Source organism: Pelmatolapia mariae, linkage group LG4, assembly GCF_036321145.2.
Source record: "Pelmatolapia mariae isolate MD_Pm_ZW linkage group LG4, Pm_UMD_F_2, whole genome shotgun sequence".
Lineage (NCBI taxonomy): Eukaryota > Metazoa > Chordata > Actinopteri > Cichliformes > Cichlidae > Pelmatolapia > Pelmatolapia mariae.
In genome coordinates, this window is record NC_086230.1 from 3270001 (window position 1) to 3292294 (window position 22294).

The 22294-nt window shown below is 40.4% G+C and overlaps 1 protein-coding gene across 1 annotated transcript in view; it reads right to left on the reverse strand.

Annotated features, from left to right (window-relative positions):
- igf2bp1 (insulin-like growth factor 2 mRNA binding protein 1) overlaps positions 1-22294 on the reverse strand; it is a 39432-nt gene that overhangs the window by 5694 nt on the left and 11444 nt on the right. The window contains exons 3-4 of the mRNA XM_063471115.1: positions 4213-4261; positions 2219-2270 (exon numbers count right to left, since the gene is read on the reverse strand). Of these exons, the coding sequence (XP_063327185.1) occupies positions 2219-2270; positions 4213-4261 (101 nt within the window). The remainder of the gene's footprint in view (positions 1-2218; positions 2271-4212; positions 4262-22294) is intronic.

The following is a 22294-nucleotide window of genomic DNA, read 5'->3' on the forward strand; positions in this document are numbered from 1 at the left end:
AGCATCTGGTGCTGGAAAGTTTACTTAAGCAATCCTGAGTCTTCTCTCTGAGGCAGGGTTTAACAAAATCTGTGGCCTGCACACTCAAACACACCGAAAGCCCAAATTGTGAAAATGTGCTTTGATCTACAGCTACTTTTAGAGAATTTAAAATTAGAATGGGAGGCAGAGCCTTCAGTTTTCAGGCCCCTCTTCTGTGGAACCAGCTTCCAGTTTGGATTTAGGAGACAGACTCTATCTCTACTTTTAAGATTAGACTTAAAACTTTCCTTTCGCTAAAGCATATAGTTAGGGCTGGACCAGGTGACCCTGAATCCTCCCTTAGTTATGCTGCAATAGGTTTAGTATTTCTTCTTCAGTCACCTTTCTCACTCACTATGTGTTAATAGACCTCTCTGCACTGAATCACACTTGTTATTAATCTCTGGCTCTCTCTGGCCGCCCCTCCCTGAGCCTGGTTCTGCCGGAGGTTTCTTCCTGTTAAAAGGGAGTTTTTCCTTCCTACTGTCGCCAAAGCGCTTGCTCAAAGGGGGTCATATGATTGTTGGGTTTTTCTCATTATGTATTATTGTAGGGTCTACCTTACAATATAGGGCACCTTGAGACAACTGTTGTGGTGTTTTGGTGCTGTATAAATAAATAAAACTGAATTGAATAGAACAAAGTATCCACTTCATGTACTACTCCAGCTCATGTAACACATAGAAAAAAAAACACCCCTTAATCATCACGGTCATATACCATCTCTGCTCATCTGACAGCTACAGGAAGGTTCTTTATGTTTTGCAACTACATTTAAAAAGCACATCACAGAGAGTTACGCTTCTCTTTAAAAACAACTAAACACCAAAATGAAGACAGAACCCTTTTTGTGTACTCTAACTGAATGACTCAATCCTAGATATGCTTTCTAAAGCATGAATACTGGCACCCGCAGTCATTTCTGAACTTTTGGAATAACTCGAGTATCTCATCTTAAATCGTGGAAATAACAAGCATCCAAAAAAAGTGTCTGCAGTGAGCACAGGTGAAACTGTGCATCACTAACACACAGGTTAATGTTTTCATAATATGGCTGTAACTGTAAGGTACTGTAGATGAAGATCAGAATATATGTTACCAACAGCTAATGCAGAAAGAGTTGCTGTGCTTTTTCCATGCACCGCACACTCTAAAGTTTATGGATCAATAGCATGCTGTCTGGTCCAGGCTCAAATTGAATCAGTGATTAATATCCACAGTTAGCCAGTCGGTTATATGATACTGCCAGCATTTTCTACTTCTGTCCCATGGAGTACCTCAACAGTGACGTTCCTGCAAGATCTACTTGTTCTCACTAATGTCCGAGAACTGATGGCTTGTAATAAATAATAATAATAATAATAATAATAATAATATATTGGTAGTGTGCTTGAGAATTCAAAAAGTGATGATGCAGGGGTTCAATCTGTGTGGAAGGTGTTAACTGGACTTCTACATCATCATCATTAAAAAAAAGCTTTTCTCTTTGCCCACTTTTTAAACAATTGAAGCAAAGACTTGATTAATTACAATAATCAAGTGATCATTAACAATAACCTACCACTTTGATCAAATCACTGGTTTTCATGCCACAACACTGAACGCTATCATGTAAAATGTGACAATCTGAATTAATCAAATATCTTTTGAGCATTGGATCATTGATAGGAACGCCCTGAGCTCTAGTAAAAATCTTTAAAAGATAATAGTAATTATTCATTTGAATAATTTATGGTGAAAATATAAAATAAATGTAACTGAACCAGCGGGTTTAAGATGAGGACCAAGCGAAAGTATCTTGTGAATCCACGGTGCAGTGTTGAACACATTTACCTTACATCATTGGTTTGAGATTAGGAGCTACTGTAAAGTCTAAACTCTGATTTAACGCCAGGTCAAAGAACTGTGCCAAATCAAACCTGCAAATACGCTGCAGAAACCTCTTTGCCAAAAGGTTTTTGATGGTTCACTTTCACCACAAACTCGCTCAGCTGAGCTGCAGTTACCAATGTGCTGCCACTAGGTGTCAGCAAAGCGTCATGCTGTCCAACAATAGCGCAAAAGGAGAAGTCGGCAATTTAACTGCCAGATATATTTTATATATATTATATTTTTATATAATGACACATGTGGGAGAGAAAAACCATAAGTAACAAGTACTAAAATAAAATGTGCTTCAAGTTTATTGAGATCTCACCTTGTTCACAGTTTTCTACGGTTCCACACTGACCCAAGAGTCCATCCAGCACCTGATGGAGAGACGGAGGGAACACTATAAAATCCCAGCACAAAACCATTTTAAGGAAATCCTAGACAATGTCATTCAATTCAAAAACATCTTTTTGTTAGCACAAATGATTATTTGACAAACATATGTGTAGAGTAATATAAGACACTGACACGCATTCACTTAAATAAGATATTTCATCATTTATGTGTTTGTTGACAGGTCTGCAGGAAATATTCCAACATCCTGGACTTGACCTTATATCAAACCACCTAAAGAGTCAGCTCAGGAGCAAAAGACACAATAAACGAAGAATTACACCACTCAGCTGGTCACTCTTTGACAACGAAATGACTTTGTTTTAATTTCTGTGAAAAATCAAGACAAATTTAGCAGAAAAAGATTGAGAGAGAAATAAAATGAGGATGCTGGACAATCAGCTACAAATGTTAAACATGTAAATATAACCTGAGATCACACCAGTAATAATTGAGGAGATTTAAAAGCAAACGAGTCATCATGATTCCCCAACTCCACCCCAAAGACAGACATTCACATATTTACACAAACTTAAAGCTCTAAATTTACCAGGAAAAAGCTGGATTGTCTTTTTTCTCTTTGAAATTTTTCAACTTAAATGTATTAAAAGCAAACTATTAAACCCAACATATTTACTGAACTTTCATTATTTTACATTCATACATAGATGATGATGTTGTGAATGCCTGACCCCAAAAACTGTGATTCTAAGGTTAAATCATGCGCGCCTGTAAATTCTGGATGTTTATTAAGGTTGATTTAAAGCACGTTTCAGTCAGCTTTGCATTGAGACGTTGCCCTCACGTGGACAAAGGCAGAAGTCTGGCTCGTATTCACGCACACATACGCACATGTACACACGGAGCCACTCCCACAGGCGCTCGCTTGCCAGAAGAGGCAGACGGGTGTGCCACGCCCTCACAAAAACAATGAAAGTGCACAGAGCTACACACCAAATGTAGGGAACAGTGATCCTTCCACATTCCATTCTTCTGTAGTCAGTCATGTTTGATGAATCAACAGATTTAAAGCCTAACAGGGGAAGAAAAGTCTGTAGTTTTGCCCTAAAAGTGCCTTCTGCGCTCTTCTTTCCATTCCATTTCTGTTTGCATTATATATACACATATATATCCTTCAAGCTAGGGTCTCTACCAGAGGCCTGGGAGCCTGAGGGTTCTGCACAGTATCTTAGCTGTTCCTACGACTGCGCTCTTCTGCACAGAGATCTTGGATGTTGTTCCTGGGATCTCCAGGAGCCACTCGCCTAGCTCATCCTATTCATGTAGCATTCCAACAGTGCCCTATTTTCGTCTTTTTCCCACCGATGCCGTCTTGCTCCAGTAGCCCACTTCTCATCAGGGTCACCTGACGCAGACGTTGTTAATCCGGGCATGTCTGAGGTAGGCTTGGTTAGCACAGGGGGAAGTCTAGCCTAGGAATCTTACTTCATACAGATGCCCCAGTCGGGAATCGAACCTACCAATTATTTTTATTTATTTTATTTTTTTTTGTCAGACAGACCTGGGTTTTCCAGGTTTTCCTTGTCCTGTGTTAAAGCACCTGGAACATTGTTTTTTCTGTAACGCTACCGATCTCCGACTTGTATCCCCATGTAATGTCTGTGTTGTGTGTGTAAGGTCGGGGGGGTCCCATTTCACTGCAGGGCAACCTGCATGTGGCGAATAAAGCCTTGATTGATTGATTGATTGAACATCACTTTTGTCTAAAATCCCTGCTTAACGCAGCCAAGCTGGCTTGGATGGGAGAGAAAGTAGTGGCCATTTTGCACACAGTTTCACTTTTACCTGGGCAACACTTTACACATATGAAAGCAAGGTATTTGTAATGTGATGTGGCCATCTGAAGTCTCAGCCATAAAATTTGTACGCTATAACCTTAAAAAAATAAAGGAAATGGGAACTAACCTCCCACTGCAGGTGAGGTGGAATGTTTCTGATCTGGAGTTTCCTGGTTCTGTGGAGAGAAGAAGAGGAGGATTTAAGGAAATATTAACGCTTTGCAAACAGAAAGAAGCATTTAAAAGTTTCAAGAGAATGAAATAATGCTTATGTTTGAAGGGTGTGTGTGTGTGTGTGTGTGTGTGTGTGTGTGTGTGTGTGTGTGTGAGTGTGTGTGTGTGTGTAACTCAGAGATACAAGAGAGTGACAGGAAGAAGCAGCTACTGAATGAAGCCAGAACGTGTCCTGAGTGACAAACAGGTGATGAAAGCACGATAGCCTTTTGGTCCAACACTAAACCAAAACAGTGAACCAACCTTCTTTGCTATTATTAGTTCAGATGAAGTTTATATCACTTAGAAACAAGCCCTGTGAGCTACAGATCTAAAGATGCACATTTGCTGTTCAAGCAGCGAACAGTTAGGTTTCTCTACAACACTGTGGTGACCTACAACAGACTGGCGACCTGTCCAGGATGTACCCTGCCTCCTGCCCTACGACAGAGGGCATGGACCCTATTGCACCAATGAGCCTAAACCAGCTGAGTGGTTAAGAAAATGGATGGAGGTGTGTACAGACTGACCGACAGTGTTCAGTCCACAATATTTGTGGCACCCAAAGTGAGGTAAAATACACAAACACACACACACACACACGCACGCACGCACACGCACACACACACACACGCGCACGCACACACACGCACACACACGCACGCACGCACACGCACACACACACACACACGCACGCACGCACGCACACGCACACACACACACACGCACGCGCGCACGCACAGCTCTTAAATGATTTTCTATCATTTAAAGAAACCCAAAAACAGCAGAGAAACAAAGCCATTTCTAAGGCTTTGGAACTCCAGCAAACTATGATGATAGCCACTATCCACAAGTAGAGACAACTTGGAACAGTGGTGAACCTTCCCAGGAATAACAGGCCAGCCAAAATGATTCCAAGTCTGCATCAGTGTCTCATCCACACATCAGTTGATGGAGCTTCACAACAAGACAAACAAAGTATTTTGAAACTACTGCCAACGATATTTTACAACAGTGGAAAATTATGCCAGGACGAGACAGCATTGGTAAAACTAAAGAAACACCATCTCCAGTGATTAAAGCAAGTTTGCAGCTAATAAACATGGTAATTTAACTGAAATACTAATTACAGTGAAGGTTTGAAATTCCATTCTGCAACTGTTTAGTTTTTCATCAATGACTCAATATTGACGCTGCCAATTTAAAACTCACCTACATGCTATTTTCAAAACAAAGCTTTTTAAATCGTCTCTATCTGAACATGTCAGACTTGAGGTAGCCAGTTGGGAAATTCTCTGCATTTCTCATATAGATCTGTCCTATATCACCTCGACATGTTGCCCATAAGGTGCTGATATTACTCTGCCATCTGTACTGCCATCTCTCTGAACCTAGATAACATGCTTGTTCTTGGCATGATGGATTCTGATTCTAATGTGACTGGCAAAGGATCTGTTTTTTTCCCTTCTTGCAGTATATATATACTTCCTCAATTACATTATAACCCCATCCAACTGCCATAGGCAAACACTGGAGCTCTAGTTGCTGAAGAGTAGTAAACCAGGATCTTGCCACACCACCCACACACAATGAGAGAACCATAGTCCGACACATTTTTTCCCCTCTAATAAACCCATTTGTATCAGCTTTTTTAAAAATGTGTGAACAGATCTGGTTTTCCTGCCCACATCTCTTCTTTAACCAGTTCACCAGTGGATAGATTTCCACAGGCATGAACCTTCCCTCTCTGTGATGGTGCCTCATTTTCATCCTTACTCAAGACTATTCTATCTGCTACATCTTTCACTTTTAATGAAGCCGTTTATATTGAAGAATCATGCCAGTGGCATCTTTTAATGTTAGAATGGTTATTTTATTTGGCTAAGTAACTCAAAAACCTTTAGGCAATCATTCTTCTATCTTTACCGTCTTTAAGAACCATGCACCCCACCCAACTGAGCATCAATAGCTTTAAACGGCCAACCCCCATACTAAACGCCAGCCTAACCCCCCAGGAGGCTGGAGCACAGATGAATAGCCTTTTGTACATATAGAATACCTGACATCCTCCATCCATACTCCATTCCCCCCACCTCACCAAAAAAGAAAGAAAAAACCCTTTTGATCCTCGATGAGTGCTTGGCTATCAGCTACGTCACCATCTCCAGCCCAAATAAATACTTTTTTTGGACAGACCTGTCCAAATGTTACATGTTTAAATACCACCGACTACACCAAAGTTCAACTTTATCAACACATTAGCTCCTCATTATCCTTCCCGTTGTCATTCCAACCCATCACCCCCACAGACAAATATATCCCAACCCCCCATCAGGCCACGGTCACTGAACCTGTTTGACCTCTGGCGTCACCACCTGCCAACCAACAGCCTACACCATTGGCTGAAACCATGGCAACAAGTTAAGAATGGGCGGGAAAAGAAGATGGATGGGTGGGCGGATGGACAGCACAAGAAAATGCTTCACATTTACTTATGTGCTACATCGCTCATCTGTTATATCTTTTCAGTTTTAAGTATCACCTTTTTTACTTACATGTGGGTTTGCCTGCCTTTGACATATCTGTTCAGCTGCTTCACAAAATTAAGATGTTATTTTTATAATATATGTTTTGTCATTAGGCAAAGTAGTGAAAACAATAATGCTGAACTAGACTGTTGTTAGCTACAGATATATGCATAAAAAACAAAGCAAAGGCAATTTTAAGTGCACAAGACTAATTTAAGTGTCAAACTGCACAGCTTAAAATAAACATAAATTAACAAAACAAGAAAGAAATCTGCTTTGAGACGTTCCCCTCCGAGTCCGCGTTGATGCACAAAGATGGAAACCCATTGTCAATGCAGATTGAAAATGCTCAAGGTTGAATATAAAAACTGAAGGTGATGAGGTTCCCTCAGCTGTGAAGGCATTAAATCCAAGCTCTGCTCCAGTCCCCAGCAGGACAATGGAGCAAAGAGAAAGACAAGAAGAAAGGAAAGAAGCCAAAAAAATGAAAAGTGAGGTCCTCAAGGAGGTGGTGGACGAGAGGGGAGAGGTCTTTGCTCTAGGAGGGGGAGTCAAAGGCCGAGGGTCAGAGCGCTTCAGATTAGCCTCCAATACCACACTGAGGCAGGTCTGTGGGTGTGAACGTGACGTCCTACACTTTCACAGCAAAAAGTACAACAGGAACTCAATAACGATCCTTGGATCCTTCTATGTCCCCCAAATGTCATCGTGTCCACCATCAAGGCAGCTATATACAAAGTAGTTCCAACGCCTGTTCAGAGCTTCACTAATGATGTGAGAAGTATGCTGCTGGTTACAAGGCTACAAAGGGGAAACAAGTCGTCACAAAAGTATCTTTACTACTGCTTTACTCACTAAATAGATTGGGACCCTCTTACCTTTCTGAACTCTTAACTGGGCGTACTGCTAATAGATCGCTACAGTCAGCTGATCAGATACTTCTGGTACCAAGAAGCAGACGACAGCAGAGGAGACTGGGCCTTCTCCCTCTTCAAACTAGGACCTCGCCAACATTTCACATCTCTAAAACCACTTGAAGGCACATTTTTAGTCTCTGACGTATACATGTAGTATTTCTAGCATTACACTCACACTTCATGAGACACATGAAAATGTCAGTGTTTTAAGAGGAAAACGTTACTTAAACAAAAATGCATTTTTGTAATAATTCAGTCTACTTTTAGTTTGTTTTGCTTAGGGAGACTCTTGTGCCACAATGAAACATTCATACATTGTTATAGTTTAATCGACAAATTTGGAAATGGGTATTTCAAAATTTCCATTTCAGAATATTAAGAGGTTTGGGTTTTTTATTTTAGTTTTAATTTTAGCGTTAGATTTAGCTTGCTGTTAGAAGTCAAAGGACAGTGTTCACCCAGCACTGCAGATCATGAGTTAACCACGAATAACTTTATTGATTGTTTTACCCTCTATGAATAAGGCAAAGCATTTCCTGTTAACATCAGAAATCATCCAAGTGGTTTTAGTTATGCTTAATGAACTTTAGAGAAGCTGTGTGTAATGGCACTGCAAGCAGCAGTGTTTCCTTTCATTTCATTTATGAAAGAAAGAGGCTCAGAGCTGAAAAATCAATGAAAACTGTCCCCAGCAGTCGAGTAGCACAAAACGCACATACATGTAATAACACACACAATCTAACATGGCAGCATTCGAAGCCACAAAGTGTAAAGTCACCCACAGTCAGGGCTGTGACGTGTGCATGCATGTGTTTTAACAGTGTTTTACTGCTCCCAGTGGGACTTTTCAGTGACACAAAAAACATGTTCGACAGGTTTCACTGCCATCTCTTTCAGCAGAGCAAATAAAACCCAGATGACAAGTGCTACTATTTTTACTTACTGAATAAGCATTTATATTAATGAGACATATTTGGAGAGTCTTAAGTGTAAAAAGAAAGGATACATGGTCAAAGACAGAAGATTTTCAGCGTGTGGCGTTCAGAATGGTTTTTTGTCAAATCACGGGGGGGGGGGGGGGGGGGGGGGGGGGGGGACAGGATAAAAGACATGCCGTGGAAGAGAGCCAGAGATTAATAACAAGTATGATTCAGTGCAGAGAGGTCTGTTAACACATAATGAGTGAGAAAGGTGACTGCATTAACACCTATGGCCACACAGGCCACAAGGTTAGCAAGTTTGACTTCACCACAAGAAATTTCCTTAACACTTTTGAATTGCAGCTCACAAACAACTTTAAATGTCTGTCATCTGGATGAGACATCAAACAGCCACAGTTCTCTTCTCTAGCACAAACACAACATACATTTTTAGGTTTAACAGCAGCTAACAATTCCACTTTTTCTTTTTGGGAATTTCCAAATGGCGATCGCAAGTGCCAAAAGTTCCTCTAAAAGAAATGCTTCTGAATCTTTCTATTTGCCATTTTAATTTACATTTTTTAACATTTAAACCTTTAAATAAATGAATGCATGAGTTTTATTTCAAGTCTAACTTAAAATGATAATCAAAAATCTTAAAATTTCAAAAGTGTTAAAGGAAATGAATGTGAGAAATAGTCAGAAACGAAAACCTGGAAAATTATTATGGTTTAAAATAAAAACAGCTAAATTATACAAACTGGAACATCTTTGCACTTCATTTAGCCAATAACAACACTCACTGCTTTGATTGTACCTTTCATTATTAGCGACCGCGGTGGCTAACTTTCACAGAACTGAACATTTATTTTTTTGTGGGTCTAAACAAGCGCGACTCTTTTTCCAGACAGAGATATGCTGTAATTAAGCTAACTAGCTGTAGCCTTATTGTACAAAATAAATCTCTTTAATGTGTGACTGAATTTAGTTTTTGGCTAGGTGTGTATAACCACTGATTGGCAAAGCCCATGAACACAATTTGAGACCATTGTGTAGAGAGAAGTCATTACCTGCTTCCATTACAAAACCCTTACAACACTCAAATATCCCCTAGCAAGAAGCAAAGCTGGTTGCTGGCACAAGGGCACAGAAGTGCAGGGGGTTAATATTTTATAAGAGCTATCTGGCTGGCTTAAAATCGCGGATGAATATTTTATCGCTAACAGTGAGGAGTGAGAGGATGATGGCAACCAAACACCATGGCCCAATCTGCCCACCCACGTTGTCACCGGCCAAAGACCCATCGTCCAGTCCCACCTGTACATCCGTCAGTTAGATGGACACCACCCTCTCTCTGCCCAGTTACCCTTCAAAGACAGTGTTCCTCAAAGCGCTGAGCTGGCAGGTTAAATAGACGCGGAATGACCATCGATGGTCAGGCGAGATAAAGAAAAGGTGGATCGGCCTTTGAATTTAAAAATCTGGTTCATCATAAATTCACTTAAACACAATAACCTCACAGACTGCAATGAGAAAACAGTCACAGTGGGCTATTTTCAGTCTTTATTAAGCAAACAAGTGGTGCTTCCTTTTGAAGAGCCTTCATATTTTTCCAGAACTTTTCGAGCGATATGCCAAAGCCAGTAGAATGAAAATCTGCTCTCCGGTAAATCTCGTTTGCCTCACTGTGGGTGTGGAAAACCAGGCCCAGGTGTGTCTCATCCTTTTCTTCCATACGTATTCCCACTCCTTTCTACATCTCTGTTTTTTTCTCCTTCCTCCATGCCCTGGAGTTTTCCCCTTACAGCCTTTCCCCGGGGCTGCAGGCCGGAGTGACAGTTTCAGTAGAAGTAACTTTAGATGCATGAGAGCTTTAAATAGACAGTACAAACCTGAGGAGGAAGGAGGAAACTGAGCAAGAGGTGGTGGGAATAGGGGAGAGGGAGGAAAAGAATGGGTGGGTGGGGGGTGGTGCAATGTATGGAGAATAAAGCCGTAGCCTGTCCGTGCTAGATAGAAGAGACAAGTGAAGCACATCAGTCAGTGGAAAGGATCGTCACCTACCAGCTGGAAATATGTGTTAATGCACGGGTGTGGAAAAGAACTGTAAAAGAAAAGGAGTGAACATCTCCTAAAGAGTAAATCCACGTGGAATTACAGAAGGCAGAAAACCGCATGCTCTCAGTGGGTTCATGATGTCTGGCAGTTTAACTGTGTGTAAACAATAAGTTAGTTACTGATTTTGTTTTCCAAATAAGTAAGCAAACCCACGATTAGTACCACTCCCCATCTTCAGCATAGCTGAAGCTTCAGAAGCTGAATCCAGTCTGAGCCAGTCTGTTACATCTGTGAACTTCTCTTCCTGTAAAATACCAATTCAGCATTTTTTTCTAATAAATAAAAAACAAACAATATTGTGCAAAATTAAACGCAGACCTGGAGAACTGTCCAGGTCTGAGAACATAACGGTCACCATTTCTTGATTTGCCTGGATTTATAGGGGAAAGGCTGTTTCCCTCACCGGCAGCACTCTCATTGGTCCATCAACACCTAATTCCACAACTTAAATATAAGTCCAGCGCGAGCTTTGTGGAGGAAGCCGACGGTTCAACAGCTACATGCGAGGGCACTAAGGTGCACAATATGTGTGTGTTACTCATAAATATCCCCGACTTATAATAACAGAGTTATTAACTTTGGTTAATTAATATACAAAAACTTTGCTGAAAACTGAAAATAACCTTTAACCAAAAAAATTAATAATACCATTTATTTCTTACTTTTATTTCTTTATTCCGTTTTACATTTTTCACATACTCATGAGGCAAGAACAGAATAAAAGAGAGAAAACTGAAAAACAGCTGATTCACTGCCTGTGAGAACTTTGAATTTAACGTGGCTGTAAATTTGGCCTCAGTTTGGGAATTCCTTTAGGTTAAAAGGGGGGAGGTGTAGCAGTAGGCTACGGGTCAAAGTTCAGGCTCTGTTCGCCACTCTGACCCCGCCCGCTGCTCGTGTGGTAGGTCTCCATTTTGGAGAGGCGAGGGTCTCCATTTTGAGAAGTTGGAATTGCGCCTGGCTGTTTAGGTGGGCCGTTTGTATTGTAGGTCTGTAGGCACAGCTTCCACCTCAGGGTCAGGCCTGTGACATTGTTACCGTGGACAAACTTACCAGATCAGACTTTTTTAATTATTTAACATTCAACGTGTGCCGTTTATATAGGCCTGATTCAGCCTCTGTGAAAACGAGTTAGCCCGTTACGCTTAAAATAATCCCTGCGTTTAACATTCGTCTAAACCTTGGTTTTGTATTTAAAATAATATTATTAATAATAATCATATGAGCTATTGGTGTTTCAGCACCTCCACCAGCTCTCCCCTCTGCGCCTCCGCCCCTCCTCCTCTTCTCGCCATTTTGTGTTCCTATAGCCGTGTCATGTAACCATTGCACCAGGCGGAGGAACTGCGGCCCCACGGCAAAGCAGTGGAGTTAACCTATAGTAGGAAATGCAGTCTGCGCAGTGATACATGCGGGATCAGGGAGAGTTCCTCGCGTGTTACACTGCTGCACAGTTTATCAGAAAGCGGTCACCTATTGATAAACGGGAGACGAGGCCGGTGACCGAGGTGCTCCTTATGTTCAGATTGTAAGGTCACATGTTTGTGCGCCATTCCCATTCATGCTGATTGTAATAAAGTGTCCACGGATAACCCGCGACGTGGCGACAAAACACACGTTGGCGTTGTTGTCGAGTTAGAGAGCTTTACGGTCCGCCCTAAAATGGTATCCAGCATAAACACAGGTGTTACAAAGCCAGGTTTGCGGCTTCAATAGAAAAGCATATTCCTTCCTTGTATTCCCTCCTCTCCCTCACACACACAATACTATATACTACATACATGTGAGAACCAGTCATCGGCCATGTTGACCAGGCAACGCCCATTTACTACAATGAATGTGCAGTCACATGACAGCGGCGAGCACATACAGCACCATGAGAGGAGGAGGGCGAGGAGCCCACATACGCCATTACATGAACATGGGATCAGGCAGGCGATGTGTTGGGTTGTGGGCTTCTTCATACGAGCCGTCTGTTTTATCTCTCAGCTACCACCATAACAGTTCATTCATAGTCCTGTTATAAGCTGTACAGTTGAGTAATATTTAAAACACGGCTGTGGTGTTCCCAACAAGAGAGTACGGTTCACCCCTTTAACACATCCCTCCGCGAGCGCGCCTTACTCTCAGTCTCCGCATACTGTCAGAGATAAGTCCGCCACGAAATGTTTACGGGAACTAATACGCAGGCCGGGAGTGCGCGCAGACACTGATCTCGTCTGAATCACCTGAACATAGGAATTCACTGTGAGCGCGCGCGAACGCTCTGCTTCCCCTCCACGCGCAGCCTGTGTAGTGGGGTGACATGAACGCGCATGTCCATTCACAAAGTGCTTAAAAACTACTCTGAAGTTACTCCAGCGGCGCGAGGGAGGGGGGGGGGGGGCCCTAACAGCCTTCTATAGAATGTGTGCCACGAGTGCTCGCGGCTGATATAGCAGACACGTTTGGGGGTTGTTGTGCGGGTTTGTGTGGCCGCGAGGATTGGAGAAACAAAAAGTGTCGGCTTCTGTTTGCTTTTTGCAGCCGACAGCAACGATTAAACTCCAACCCGAGTAAAGGTTATAGAGGTTTTTTTAAAAAGGTCCTGAATGAGTTTAACACTTAAAAGAACGAGCCGCTGTATGACCGCATCTCTACATTTTCTTTCTTTTTTCGTAGCTCAACCGACAAAGCTGTGATGCGGCTGAAAACAGCTTAATGTCACGTAGAGCCACGTTCTCGGGTTTAATTTGAACACGAGGAACAACTCAATAAAATGACAATATTAAATTACTGTAACATGGCGAGTGTTTTCTGTTACTGTAGGGTCTTTACTTTACAATATAAAGCGCCTTAAGGTGACTGTAGTTGTGATATATGAGTGAAATGGAATTGAACTCAATCGAGAACCGCCATGTTAACTTGATAATGCCAGGCTGTTGCTCATAACATGTATTTTAATGACAGGAGACGGTCGGGAAAATATTGAAAGATCTGAACAGCAGTTCTTGGACCAATTAAAGACATTTAACTCCAACAAAAATCTTGGTTAAAGAATCAAGAAGAATGTTACCATCTAAATCCAATTACTACATTTTTCTGATTTTTTGTAGCTTTATTTCTTGAAAAAAAAAGTAACAGGGAAATATTTTTACTGTGAAATGTTTCCAGTTTCTTTATGTTTTATAACAAATGTGATGCAAAACAGTCAGAAGGAAAAAAGGGATAATCAAGATTCCCTGCAGAGAAGAGAACAAAATGAGAGAAAAGGCCTGCCTATTTTTCACCTGCAAACAGCAAACAAACAGTTTTAATGTCAACTCACAAACTGGTTTTAGGTACGGGTTTTTTTGTTCATGTTGGATTCCCTCACCTGTACAAAATAAACAATATGAGCTGATGATGTACCAAAGAAAGCCAAGTTTACATTATTTTAAAGCAAAAACTGAAAGGTCTAAAACTAGGGCACACGTCTGTGAACCAGAGATAACAAATACCAAAATCTAATATTAGAATTTAAGGATTCACTTTGCTCTTCACATATTTATTTTAACTTGTCAAATGTGAACAATTTGTTTATGATTTAAAAAAAACAATTGAGAAATATTTAAGGTGGAATTTCAGGGAAAGCTTAAAATGGGACGCATGAATATGAAGGGAAAAAATTAAATACTTTGAGGAAAAATTGTGTTAATCTTTTAGAAGAGTAGGTCTTAGTATTTCATAAACAGACAGATTCTTTCTTCATAATATGTCTCTCAACAAAAATACAGAGTCCAGCCCATTCATCCTGTCACAGTCAGCAGGGAACTAAAGAAAAATGCCATCAACTTACTCTGAACATAGCAGCTTTCTATACTGTGGAAACGTACAGTCAAAAATTGTGCAGAAAAAACGAGTGAAAGCGACACATGATTGTTTGATTTGTTACATTGGTTTCAGCTGTGAAGGTAAAGCACCGTCAAGCCAGAGCTTCAGGATTCAGTTTGGGATTCAGTTTTTTCAATCTTCTGTCATAAAATAATGAAACAAGAGTGCGTCTGCGCATTTAGGAACTTTAATAAGCTTCCAGGTTTTACTCTCTCAACAGACTTTTATCGAGTCATTTGTGCAACTGTGTCTGGGTAAGAACACAGAGCTTTTTCTTACTGTTCATTAAAGAATATTTGTCAGGACAATAATTCTGGTCCAGAACTGGAAGACTTCAAACACATGAAACACAAACACTCCACCTATTCGTTCCTTAAAGGCAACACAGCCATCATATGTTCAGAAAACTGACTCTTCTTATGTTAATATTTTAGAGAGACAGAAACAACAAGTTACCAAGTTTTGCATTTTTGTAAGGATTTATTTCGTGGACAGCAAACAGAAAGTGGACGAGGGCCCAGCTTCTGCCTCTCCCCGCTTCAAAAACAAAATGGGGGAGAAGGAGTAAGAAGGGAGGGGAGTTCCTGCTTTGTCTTGAGAGAGAGACACAGAGAGAGAGAGAGAGAGAGAGAGTGATGTCAGCCTCTGCTTTGTTTTGAATCTGTGAGGAACAGGGTGGGGCCAAGAGTAGCCTATAGAAAAGCAGCAAGAAAAGGGGCCCGTCTGCTCACCGCCCACCCACACACACACACACACACACACACACACACACACACACACACACAATATATATATATATTTTTTAAATTGTGTATATTATATACATATATATATTATATACACTAACACGAACTACACACTTGTCCTGTCTCACCGCCTTGGATTTCATTCCTTGAGTTTCCAGCTTTGAACAGCAGAGGGCCGAGTGAGTCACCGAGCTCCTCACTGCTCTGCTGTTCAGACCTCAGTGAAACAAGTTTCTATAGCACAGCCAGCAAAACACTGACAACGTGGAGTTAAGTTCATATTGAGATGAGAATTTTAGGTCTGTGCTCACTCCAATGAGCAGTTCAGGGAGGAAAAAGGAGAAAACTAATAAAGAATATCAATATAAATATATTACAACTGCAAACTGTACTGCAATAAACATAGTAATGACAAAACACATCATTATCATACTTTCACAGGAATAAAATCCCTGGTTTTGCGTTCCCACACTGTTAACATTTCCATGCAGCATGGCTCACCCAAACGTGACTGTGGTGCTCAGCAGATTAGGAGTAAGTGTCTGACAAACATGACAACACTAAGAGTTCAGAGTGCAAACAAATCTTTCAAACTCCCACAACATCAAAGCTCAGTCCTTAGGCTCAACTTTATTTTTTAAACTGGTAATGTGACAGATAATTAACAACATTTTACATGTACTGAATTTAAATATTTAAATGTTACCAAAGCTTTCAATTTAACTCCCTTGTTGTTTTAATAAATATAATAATCATTATTATTATTATAACAAATAACAATAACTCATAACAACATTATAAAAACTGTTTTTAATGATATTTATTTTGTTTTGAATTTTTGTTTTTTGCTTTTATCACAATTTAAGTCAAGTAAAGTTTAATCAAAAAATAAAAGAAAAACTCTTCACCCAGTTTTAACAAAATAACCTCTCCCTTTGTGTGCAAATATTATCCAGGCTCAGATGTGTAATTAAGTTTCTCGTGTACAAACTAAGTCATGCTTCATAAATCCAGGTGTAAAACAGTAAACTGTAAACAGAGCTTCAGCGAGCACGGTGGGGAAAAAGGAAAAATTGCTGCGCACACAATGTTTTGCAGAGTGACACCTAATCGTCACTATGAAACACTTTTTAAAAATATTGTAAAACACGAGGGGAGCTTTCATTCCAACTTTATTTAAACCACTTGTCTTCATGTTGTATTTTATACAAACCTTATCTGTAGCAAACAGCTACATCAGATTTAAGTGAATGAAAAGGATTTGTAAAAATACAAATTCGTGTTGCAAATGCAACAAAACCCAGCTGCATTAATTGGGCAGTGTACTCAAAAATAAAATAAAAAAATAACAAAGCAACATGTGAGATTTTTAAAACAATTTTAAAATGAATAAATATGCAGGAAAATACTAATTAAATAACTAACAATATAGATACACATCTTCCATAACATTATCACAGATTTCTTTCATTTAAAAAATAATTTTAAGAGGAGAAAAAAAACATTTTTCTCCTCCAAAAATGGTAATTTCAAAATGAAAGCCAGTCCAGTCAAGAACCAAGACATGAAGATGGTAAACATTCATCATCATAATACTGTAAAGTTTATGGCAGGAGCCGGGGCAGTGGCTGTCGTCACATCACTCAGTCTGAGCCTGCCAGCCGTTTCCCTGCTAACTCATTACCAACACAATGAAGATCATCTCTCTCATACACCTCGTCTGAGACTCATTCCCTAAGCTTCACCATCACATGCTGCTGAAATGCAGAGCCAATAAATACGCTCTCGTAGTGACCATGAACATGGCAACTCTCCATCACCCTGACAGAGGAACTGAGGCCTGCTTGATTTAGTTTCAGAATAACAGACGACACTGTGCAGCGACTCTGACCTGTGCAAACCCCTCAAACTCTCACAGTATCTTCTCGAAGGTTCTCACCCAACATCACAGCATACAACCGTGGCACCTCCTTCCACATACACACATGCCTCAGCACCACGTGAGCTAGTGCAGTGGATGTGATATGGCACACCCCCAGACTTGCACACACCCACTTCAGTGAAGGGAGGAGGGAGAGAGGCATAGCACACTTTTATTGCTGGGGGAGGGGTTTCCTCTTTCTTTCTCTCTCAGCCCTTCTCCTTCTTCCCTCTGCAGCTCATGTGTGCGCGAGTGTGCGTATGCATGTGCGCGGCCACACCGCATGCCTGTGTGTCAGACATGTGACCAGCAGGCATAGCTTCTATTTTAACTCTGAGAACGGCAGATTAAAAGGAGAAAGAAGAGGAAAGTTGACAGAAAGCAATCAAAATCTATAATGTGGCTCAGGAAAAAGCTTTATGTATTTCAGTTCATTTAACGTTCATTCAGAGGCAATGCATTTAAACTGAACTAACATTTATACCCAAGTTCCCACAAAGTGATGTCCAGAAACCCTCAGGGTTAAAAGTTCACCCATTTTATGTGTCCACAGCAGGGCTCAAGCCACAGTGTTGACACATCAAAAGCGTGATGATCACAAATCCCACCGTCATCCTTTGGACAATGAAGCCTGGACTACTACTACTTCAAAATCTCTCTTCCCACTTGCCCTGACTGTCAGCCACGAGTTGCTGCTGCAGTTTAGAGCAATGCTGCAGAAAACACTAGTGGATTTGACCAAATGTTGACTTCTCCGAGTTCCTAAACCCACAGAAGTACCAGCTTCTCTTGCAGGGTCAGTTTTGGAGGACCTTTGGAGCCACGTCTGTGGAAAGTTGAGTACTGGCTGAGCTGAGTACTACAGTTTAGTTAAATGATAAATAGTAGTACAAGTAGTCATTCAGGCTGTATCCAGAAGGATTCTCCCACAGCAAATAAAACACATCTGGTTCCCAGGATGGTTCCCAGTACTCCCAGTACTCCCAAACAGAACTAAACAAAGGATGCAGGACAGTGAAACCCTTGGTTGAGACTAATAATTCGTCAATAAGCCTTTACTTCGATTAATAAGAGTTTCAAAGTATCTCACCTCTTCATACCACTATTTATTAACATTTAGCATGATAACTACAAACACGTGAACTGTGTCTTGGTCTGTTATCAGTCACCAAGGCTGATATTCAGACATTAAGCTGTTTGGCCAATCGCAGCTGTGATAGTGATATTTTATTCCTTTTGCAGCCATTTATTCCCGTTTGTGGCAGAGACAAATGTCATAGTAACAGTGTGTCAAGCACAAAAGGTTTTCAGCTCTTCATCATGTCTTTAACCATTTATTTATGCACATTATTGGCCAAAAGATTGGTTAGTGTCATCCCATTTGCTGATATTAGTCAACAAAAAAGTTGTTGATACAGAATTTCTGCACTGATGCTGATTGGTGGATACCTAGGATAAATTTATATGTCGTAAACCTCGACACAGAATCACGATTTACACACACACACAAAAAAAACAATCCTTCTCCCAAGGACAATGGCTTTTGCTTTTGCTTGCTCCTTATTCCTTTCACTCTGAATGCGATGAACCCAGCACTCATGCAGATTCTCAGCAGTGGAAACTCAAGTCGCAGACAGTCAGACATAGTGAAGCCATGTTGGACAGAGTCACATTAAAAGGTTGCTAGTTTAGCTCAGTGGGTGACCATATGTCGTATTGATAGACAGAGTAGGCCCGGGTTCGAGTCCCACCCACCCCTTTGCTGCACATCTTCCCCCCTCTCTCTCTTTGTTTTCCTGTCTATCCACACTGTCTCTATCCAATAAAGGCTAAAAGGCAAAAAAAAAAACCTTAAAACAAAACAAAACACTGAAATTTAAAAACCATCGTTCTGAGTCTAAATATAGAGCGAGCAGCCCGTCAACGCATTTTGCTGATCAAAGGCAAAAGAGTTGCCTGCAACGCATTTATGTGGCACGAACATTCATCCGAAGAGAGCATTTCAACAACTTTTGCAAATTATGCTCAATTTCACACAGAAGTTAATCAAGTGAAGAAGCAGAAAGAGTGAAACTCTTTAACATCTTACAACATTCCAGGAATTAGTCCAATCACATGGTCCCTGACAAGCAAACACTTAGTGACAGTGGAGAGGAAGAACTCCCTTTTAACAGGAAAAGGCCCCTCTCAGAACGAGGCACAGGGCAGGACACCCACTTACTGCGGCTGGTTGGTGGCAAGAGGAAATACAAGAAAGTGGAGTGCAGAAAAAACACTTTCAAATTAATGTTCAATTTTAAAAAGTTAAGAATCCTTAAATTAGTTCCAGACAAAGGGGGAGACCAATGGGAGCTCAGTGCTTCCGTGGTGCTCAGTGGGTGAGCAGGCAACTATACTGCACATGGCTAGAGTGGTTCATGTACGACCTGTGGCCCTTTGCTGCCTGTTTTCCACATCTTCACTGCTCTACTATCAAATAAAGGCCAAAATGTCTAAAGAATATTTAAAAAGAAGAAGAAAAAAAAAAAACAGAGCAGACCACACATCAAGTTTAGTCTTCTATCAAAGGTTGAAAAAAAAAAATAGAAAACCCAAAATCACATAATTCCTGAATTATGGAACTCACGAGTTTCATTATGGAAAAGTGGTGTACATGTTCTGATTGGTTCCCCCACTGACACCACCAAGGGAAATCCCATCACTACAAGACGCTGAGAAGTGTTTAACACTTAGCAACAATCTTATTAAATGCATGTATTTGTCCCCAGTCCTCTGACTATTAATCAGTAGATATTCTTCACTTTCCTGACATTTTAAATTCTCATTTTAATATTTATACACTGAATTTTTTGAGGGTCTGCAGACACAAGACTCTAAACTACTCACTCTCATGTGTGTTCTTACAGATATATTTATTAAATAGGCAAAGCCCATTTTACATAATGAGATTATTTGACATGCTGATACTAGTACTACTAGCCCGTGAAAACAGCTGTGAAATGTCTTCTGTGACCTCTTAATGACAACTCTGTTCAGCTGCATTATGGGAATTGCAGGATCTAACAGATGCATTGCTTAAATTATGAATTGTGGAAATTGTGATACTTAAAAAAAATTAAAAATAAAAAAATCTGCCATTTAACTGAATGTTTTATATCATTAGTATGTTTTTTAAAAATTAGTTTCTACATCACTATTTTGCTTTCCAAAACACTTTGAGTGGCAGCAAACTTTTCTAGACAAATTAGACTAAAAATAAATGAAATTAAACCCTTTCAGCATGAGCAGGGATCCAATTAAAACACACCAGGTCTAATTTACTGTTTCAGTCTTTCTAATACAGTTATTTGCATCACATAGGAAAGGATATCATATCATTCAAAATAGTACCGGTATACATTTTTTCATGATATAAAAGTGTGATAGTGATATCGCTGCTATAGCAACAGCGTGCTTTTATGCTCCCTAGTGCAGATCAGCGAGAAAAGCCTGGGCATGTCTGAAAGCTTCATGTCAGCCACCGATGACGATTTAGTACCTAAAAGGGAGCTACTTCAAACACCTCCCAGGAAGCACTGCATTTTGCAAAATGCGTAGGAAAACTGATCCTAAAGATGGAAGCAACAAGCACGTTTCACCAGAGGCAGAAACACATTAAAGTACAACCCGGCTACAAAGGAGGAGATGCTAGTAGGTGGTGATGTACGACCCAAATGTAAATAAATGACTCCACCGAGCGCTGCTGGAGCACTTGCTAGTTACACTGAACGTGATGCTTCACTTATGTTGTGTCACTGGATATAATGCTGTGTTGTGATAATGTTTGAGACTATTTGCCCAAACCTAAAGAAATAAAATGCCCCCCACAAAAAAGCAAAAGATAAAGACAAATTGCATCAAGGCTGATGCCTCCTGACCACAAACGTGTGTCCTGTCGGGTCCCTAATGGCCACGTTCTTTCTCATTACTGATGACAAAAATTTCAAGAATTCAGATCTAGTGGGCAACGGCGTTGGGCCCCAGCTCCCTCGGCTCCATCTGACAGACACGCACGCAAACACAGACGCGTTTTCATCCTCTTTAGGAACTGGGCTTTTGTCGCTTGTTGGTGATGAGCTAAAGTTTGTAAAAGGTCATAAAAAGCTATTAAAAATTCATTGACTTAAATAAAAAAAAATTAGGGAAATAGTAAGAAAGAGTGTGCAGTTTGATTCAGATTAGGTCACCATTCTCAACACCTCATTTTACAGCAGCTGGGTAAATGTTTTAAGATTTTTAATTGAAGGACGAGGGTTTGGGGTTTTTTAAGTTTAGTTTTTTCCTTGTAGAGGTTTGATGTACGTATTCTATAAAACTAAAAGCATCCAAACTGTGCTGTAAAGTTATGGATTTCTACTCGTTGCTTTACGTAAAATCCACTTTGGTCGGGAGATTAAGTGAAGCTTTGTGCTCTTTGTCTGACTGTTTATACAAGAGGCCTGTTGTTCTCGGAAAACAGAAGCGGAAGTGGAGGAGCTGAAGGAAAATGTCTGCAATCAATGCAGTTCAGTTTCCTTGCATAAGCACGAAGGAAGACTTCCATTTCTGACCTGTTAGAAATACACGAAAGGGTCATTCGCCTTTGCAGATAGCTGATCTCATGCTGCAGCTCCCCTTGAAATCACAGTTCCTATTTAAAACGAATGTGGCTCCGATTGTTTTATGCAAAATTACAAAATTAAACCAGTTTTTGTATTTAAATGTTCTAAATCAATTCCAACATGTAGGATTTTTTGCAATTTTACAGCATTTTTTGAACTGTGTTCTCTGTGGTGTTGTATTTTTATTTGTGTAACTGTGTCTGCTGTCAGGGTTAATGCTGACTGAGCTTTGTAACACCCTGAAATGATTGGGGTGAAAACACCAGCTTAAAATACATGACAGTGACTTACATCATGTAAAACATTATTTTAGTGCTTCCACATTTAACCAAAAGCTGAGAAACACCAACTTCA